At 33.6% G+C, this 7,612-nt stretch overlaps 1 protein-coding gene across 1 annotated transcript; it reads right to left on the bottom strand.

Moving 5' to 3' along the window:
* Positions 1-1,282: 1,282 nt before the first annotated feature.
* Positions 1,283-5,111, bottom strand: LOC149528415 (chaperone protein dnaJ 20, chloroplastic-like). The gene is made up of 2 exons (XM_089809817.1): positions 4,092-5,111; positions 1,283-1,991 (listed from the first exon to the last, which is right to left on the bottom strand). The coding sequence occupies exons 1-2, from the start codon at positions 4,554-4,556 to the stop codon at positions 1,851-1,853; spliced, it is 606 nt and encodes a 201-aa protein (XP_089665943.1). The 5' UTR covers positions 4,557-5,111; the 3' UTR covers positions 1,283-1,850.
* Between the last annotated feature and the right edge of the window lie 2,501 nt (positions 5,112-7,612).

Genomic DNA, 7,612 nt, shown 5'->3' with positions numbered 1-7,612 from the left:
TCTTCTTTTATGTGTGGATTTTCTCATGAGTAATATTCGTCTTTCAGCTATGTGTTATTTTTTCAGCCTGCTTGCCATGCCTCTAGTCATCTTCCTTTTGAAAACTTCTTTTTATTGTTTATGGTAGGTAGTGTAGCTGTAAATCACATTTACCTACCTAACCAAAAGTTAGCCTAACAAACTTGAGCTTGCAGAGTAAATCAATATTTACTCTAACATGATGCATTGGCATAGAAATAAGAGTGGGACCTAAATTATCCTGTTTAACGACAAGTTTATGTTATCTTATGACAGATTTATTGTATTTATTAGGTAAGATGGATTGAGGAATGGAATGTTGTTCTTTGTGGATCTACCGTGTCAATATAGCATATCAATATGTATCAATCAAAAATTGTTAAAAATTTATTCAGAGCATATCAATATGTATCAATGAAAAATTGGTAAAAATTTATTCAGGTATTGAGAGCATGTATACATGGGAACCTCATTATAGATGAGTAATAGAATTTTAATCATCGCTTTGGAATGCATTATTATACAATTAAGAGTTCAGCAGAAAATTTTTATATTATACAACAAATAATACCATATTATGATAGATTTGTTATACGAGTAAGAGTTGAGCCTAAAATCATCATATGTTATGGCAAGTGATACCACATTATGAGAGATTTTATAGATTTGTGATACTATATAATATTTATTAGAACATTATGAATTGCACAATCTAAGATTGTTCACTTAAGTTCCAGTAATTTGTCAAATATGTATATCATGAAAGAGAATTTTTAGATGACTAGTTATAAACCAATATCTAGCAACCAAACGAACCTTCAGGTGCACCACCAAAAAGTAGATATTCATAAAGATCATTATTTATCATACATTATTGATATAACAAACAAAAACACAAATAAACAACAAAATAACAAAAGAAACAAAATAAAACATACCTATAAGATTTCCAAAACAAAAAGTTATGATGCATCAAATGCAGCCCATCATTCCACCACGTCTATGAGTCAATAAAGATGCATATGATATAATACATTTTGGGCATAAAGTTAAACCTAGCATGAAGCAAATATCAAGAGTAACATGTGTCAACAAGAAGGAATATAAAGAACAGCAAAACAATTACAAGAAGTTGTGATGCATCAAATGTCTATCATCCCACCACATGGATATTTTGAACATGAGTTTAAATCTGGCATGAAGCAGAAAAATGGAATGTGAAAAATAGTAAAACTACAAATAACAAGACAAACCAAATAATTGGTTTCACTAAAATTAAGATGATCTATAAAGATCATTCTTGTTCTTTTCCTTATTCCAAAAGAGAGACAAAAGGATGATCACACAACTGAACCACCAAAGGTGGCACCTCAAATATGTTTTCCTTAGTAACATGGGCATCACTATATTTGTTGCGTATCAACATCAACAATGACTCCCACTCAAGTTGGAACAGCTCTTTTGCAGGTCCTCTTCCATTCATCCTTCCAAAAGGTAAATCCAGTCCGCTTGCTTGACGCAAGACCTGCAAAAGAAAATGTGGCTTCCTAACAACGCTCCAGTTTGGTATCTCTATTTACTGGTCTTTGGCCTTCAATCCGGCATCTCTTCACTAATAGAGAAACATCTACAAAAAACGCTTCAATATTATATGTACAATAACTCATAGTAGCTTGCTTTCCAGTACCTCAAGCTTGCAAAGTACTACAAGAAGTTGAATGTGGGTCAGTATATCAGGAAAAGGTTTCAAGTTGATGCAACTTATAAACTTTATGAAGCTCCTCTCTTGTGTTCCATGAAATGAGCTTTTGTTAGAGAAATTTGAGTATTATCTAGTTAGAAGAAGATTGCCTCTGTTGACGCATCCTGGCAGCCCAGGACAATGGTTTACCACCATCGTTTAAATCACCTCTCCATTTCAGATTTGAGAGCTGAGCTTCCCACCTTGATTTCCACTCTTCTTTCATAAGTTCCTGCCAGAAAATAATTGATGCAATCAGTAATGTTACTTTTACAGAGCACAGGCAATGTCTTTGCCATTCACGGAACATTTAACAACTAAGAGGGACATAACTCCTATGACCCAATCTATGATCAATAATGTCATGATTGGTACTCAGCATATGTGGTCCAGGTAATTCTAGGTAAAAGAATTGGCACTTTTAACCTCAAATGTATTTGCTTTTAACCCAAAAAAAAAAAGAATAGTTCTTATTCAATTGTAAACATCAGCAGTATAAATATATATGGCTATTTAAAGAGTTTGATGTCTAAGAAGCAAAGTGATATGAACTGGCAGCAAAATGATAAGAGTAGACTTGACAAATTAGCAAAATGCCTTGGCAAAGAGTTGATTTGGGTTGTTTCACAATAGCGCTAGTCTAAGGAGTATTAATTTGGGAAAGAGTTCAGATAAATAGGAATAGGGATATTATACAGTAGTTAATAGCTGATAATTACATGAAGATCTTATTTAACAACCACAAGATAAAATATTAGAGATTCAGATACAAAGTGAAAATTAAAGCAAACCCAGATGCAGACCCAAAGTTTCAACACTGGAAGAGTAAAAATTTTATTGCAAATTTAGATTCAAACATACATGAACACAAAATCAACCTTCAGCATGGGAAAGCATTGTAATTTGTTTATAAACTAATAATATGTTCAAGGGGTATAGTCAGATATTCTAAATTATTAAGGGTCAAATTTAAATCTACATTTAAGCCACATATTACCAATGCACACAGTACCAAATTATCAACCACCAAACCTTGATAAAAACAAACTATAAATCATAAGCAATCAAAAACTGAAATGTTTTTACTGGATCTTCCTTATAGAATACAACAAACCATGGATATACATTAAAACTTCTCAACCCTTCAATCATAACAGAAGTATAAGATTTTAAAGGGTCTGTTAAGATATTAGATGTCCAGCTAAACTTCGAAGATCAGAACGGAAGAGAAGGGCAAAATCTTCCAGACCGTAACTTAAGAACTAGGACATGCCACCCCAAAACATCCATGGACTGCAGAAATCTAAAACATAACTTCCAGTTTAATCATTGAAAGAAAGTATCAAGTTGATTTATAAGATCAGTGGTGCAAATTTCAGATAATCAAATACCAGAAGTTAATTACTTTGACACCCTTATGGTTGGGGATCAAAAAGAAAAAAACCAATTTTGATTATCTAAACAAACTAGGCAGAAAGCATCCCAGATTTGTTCCCTAAAACATGCATTCCTTTACAAATCTGATCCCCAACACAAGCAAGCCTTTACAAAGTTGAAAACTTAGTACCCAAAAATTGCAAACTTCGCTACATCTAAATCTTGACCCGACTAAAGCAAAGTTTTACAAAGCCCAAATCTTCGCCACGGTAAGTACAATTTCAAACATTCATTTAAAAACAGAAGAATTTTATTTAGAGATCAAATCTTAACCCCAACAAGTAAAACTCCAAACAGACAATGTCAGACAGAGAAGTTTTCATCAAGACTTGTCTATAAAAGATTAGATCTCCAAAACATACTGACAATAACCCGGTCAATCTTAATTCTGCTCAAACAGATTATAAAGAAAATAAACAACCAAAAACCATCATCGGCTTTGATTGAGTAGATCTGTTCCCCCCAATAAACAGACGGACAAAACCTATTTTCACTCTGTGCTCCAAAATCTCTTGTGCCCGGGGGACTTTTATTAAATCTGTTTGATTAATATTTTAGGTGTAAAAAACAGTAAAAGAGAATCTAATTTCATTGAATCTGCTTGAATAAGATATTCGATGTTAAAAACAACCAAAAACGGTAAGTAAATCGGATTTGCTTAAAATGAGTGCAATCAAAATTAACAGAAAATTGTCAGGAAAAAACACCAGGATCTCTTATCAGAGCTTGTTTATACAAGGCTAGATCTCAAGTAATAAACAATCGTCCATTAGCTCTGCCTAAATGGACTTGTGAGCTAAAACTACAAAGAAAAGCATCCTTGCTTAAGTAGGTTTTCAAAACAACAAAGGCATCAAACAAACAAAACAAAAAATCGTTCGATCAGTACCCTTACCTCTTGTGGGTAGCACTTGTTCCCATATGCACCAGAAGCAAACCCCATTGCAAAATGACTATCATACAGATTCTTCCTCCTAGGATCAGAGAGAGTCTCATAAGCCTCTTGCACTTCAATAAACCTTCTCGTATACTCCTCTGCTTGCTCAGGAGTACACACATCAGGATGATACTTTCTAGCCAGCTGCCTGTATGCCTGCTTGATATCATCTAATCCCACATCGCCAGAGATTCCAAGCAATTCATAAAAGCTCTGAGATGGCTGCTGCTGCTGTACAGAGCCCATGGCTGCTCTAGCAGAGGGACTCAAGGGAGACCTCATTGAATGCAATGATGGATATTTCATATGACCGAAATTGAGGCCACTGGAGGACCTGTGTAGAGTTTTCCGTGGTGATAAGCATGTGGGTACTGAATCAGGGCACATTAGGCCTCTTGGAGATGTAATTGCGGTGACTTCCATGGCTCTTTGAATCGAATAGGGCAATCTAAACAATCTCAGATCTGAAATTCTTTTTTTCCTTTTCAGCCGAAGAGTAAGACACAACAAAGATTGCTTGCAAGAAATTTTGCAGAGTTTAAGATTTCCCAATCCCTGTTTTTGTGCTCCTCTGGCTTCTCTTTGCAGTAATCCGCAGGGCACTTCGAGCTGTATAAAGATAATGGAACATGGACCCACTTTTGTCGCTGTCTGCTGATGTTTTGGTTGATTATTTCACGGAGATTGTTGCGAGGAGCTTTCTGATTTCTTTTACTTGTTTTCGGAATTTCGATGGCGACTTGTTTGGCGAGACCGATCACCAATAATTTGAGATAATTTTGTTTCTTGCGCTGCAAATTCATTCATATGAAATTCAACGGTTGAGCTTCCTGTCAAATGACTTTCTTAGGGTTATCCAGAGTGTAATCATTGAAAAAGCCTTACTTTTCTTCGGCCCTTAAATGTCCCTTTTTCACGCCTTAATACTGCCCTACGGCCATCAAATGTGAGGTGTGCCAGAGGCCTGCTTGACAACTCATTTCATGAAGACATTAGGGTAACTATAAAAAGTGGTGAGGGTTAAAGATGGATGTTTTCTATTATTTTAATTAATATTTTAAAACTGAAGAATTCCCTAGAAGTTTCTAGTATCTTATCTTTCACTAGTAATTTGGATCTTATATTATTCTAGATGAATAATACTTTAATAATCATGTAAGAGAGCAATTTGGATTAGGAGACCTAATATATTATTAACTTAAAAATAATATACTATCGATTATATAACAATTTAAGTTGTACTTAATATTTTGAATAATCATTTTGAATGAAATTTATAAATATAGTGGAGAGATTTGCTAACCCTTTCAACACATAATGGAAACTCAATTTAATAATGGATTAAATTATATTGTGGGAAGAGTAGATTGATCAATAGATAATATTGATATTTATTTGTTTATTGTCTAGTATGAGAGTTAAAAATATGCATTATTATTGCAGTTACAAAGGTTCAAACCTTGTTGGGTCATAAACTGTTGTTTATTGCTTAGTATGATAGTTAAAGATGTGCATTATTATTGTAATCATGAGGGTTCAAATCTTGTTGGGTCATTGTGATTATAGACATTGAATCCTTGATGATCTATTGTACATACATTTGAACAGTTGAATTAAAATTGATGATGTTCATGTTAATATTAACATCGTATTATAATGTTTAACTAGATGGATGTGCTTATGTGACTCATACCTATTATTGCTTTGGTGTCCTTACTAGCTTGAACAAGCGCAAAGAAAGAACTCTTGGAATATTTATAAAGAAATGTGTGTGTGTGTGTGTGTGTGTGTGGGCGTGCGCGCACGCGTGCGTGCGTGTGTTTATTGCATTGGTGTCCTTACTAGCTTGAACAAGCGCAACAAAAAAACTCTTGGAATATTTATAAAGAAGTGTGTGTGCGCGCGTGCGCGCGTGTGTGTGTGTGTGAGAGAGAGAGAGAGAGAGATCAATTTTCATCTTATTTGATAAGAACATTCAATAAAAATGAGTGTGTGTGTGTGTGTGTGTGTGTGTGTGTGTGTGTGTGCTAGTTATAAGACCAATTTTGCTCATGTATATGGTGTTTGAGTCAGTCAAATGTAATAGAATGAATAAATGATGTAAGGTTGTAATAATTACATTATATGCATGAGTAGCTCATAAGAGAGTTTAAAGGGTTTATTATCTTTGTACTAATTTAAAGTTTGTTTTTATATTATTCATGGTTTATAGAGTTTAGAGGTCATTTCTATTAAAAAAAAATACAAAAAGTGTCAATAGATAATAAATGCTATTATTAAAAGTTGACGATATGAAAAGCAGATGTAAAGAGGAAGGTGAAGAGTCATAGGGGCTATATTATAGGTTATAGAAGTGGGAAAAGCTTTAGATATGATGTATTGGATGTGATTTACATTGTGTATCAAGAAATGAAAAGTTGGAGAAGAGTTGAAGAAGAATTGGAATAAAATAAATTATAAGTTTTGTGCCAAATTTTTTGTGTTATTTTTTCTAGAAATATGTCTATTAATTCTATTGGTACGAACACATATGAAAAGATACAAATATGTAACTTATATTTTCGGAAGTTATCTTTGTTTTAGTTTTTTATCAAAAAACAAATTATTTGCAGAAATTATGGTCATTTTAGTGAAGGCAAGTCTAAACCTACTTTCTAATTAACAATTTTGACAAAAGTGTTACAACTTTCATTCTACTCATTAGATTTGGCTATAACTTGAAGAAAATGTCTATAACTCAGTAATATTCCCTCTCATAAACCTAATTTCTCATATCTATTCATTTGTGAAAGTCATAAGCAAATATTTGAAGAATTTTGATGCTATTCGAACTTATAAGTTTTCCTTAATTGATGTGTAAGATCCCATTGTTAAACTTCTTGAATGCTCAATTCCACAATAAGTTTCCAAGGGTGTAGCTCTGCATCAATATACTTCATTCAATCTCCAAAGATCCATCAAAGGAAGATCTATATATGCTTTAAGAAACATGAAATGTATCTTTTGAGACTGAGCAATGGACAATTATTTTTGAAAATATATATTACACATGTTATTTTAGAGCATATATAGAAGACCAAACAATATTGGCTATATCCAAGGCACACAATAAAGTGGACTGATCTTTCCTCTATAAGGTCCTATACAGAATTGGTTTCAATAACAAAGTCATTAGAATGATGAGAACTGTGGTTAAAACTAGTAATTTTGTTGTCCTTGTTAATGGTACTCCTTGGGGTTTCTTTTGTGTTGGGTGGGGATTGAGGCAAGGGGTCCTTTATCCCCTTATCTCTTCATTATGGTTGTGGAGGTGTTAGGAAGATATTTCTCAAGTATGGATTGTTTGGGAGCTATCAAAGGGATTAAGGCGATAACCTCCTTACCTCGAGAGGTTATACAACAGTTTTTGGATAACACCTTCTTATTTGGTTGTTCCTCTGTGATTGAAACTAGATGTTGGAGAAGTTTTTTGGATGACT

The sequence above is a fragment of the Cupressus sempervirens genome, chromosome 11 (genome assembly GCF_028749045.1).
Source record: "Cupressus sempervirens isolate cs-2001-9-10 chromosome 11, ASM2874904v1, whole genome shotgun sequence".
In the NCBI taxonomy this organism is placed as follows: domain Eukaryota; kingdom Viridiplantae; phylum Streptophyta; class Pinopsida; order Cupressales; family Cupressaceae; genus Cupressus; species Cupressus sempervirens.
The sequence above is the reverse complement of the archived record's forward strand: the minus strand, read 5'-3'. Positions and strand labels throughout refer to the sequence as shown.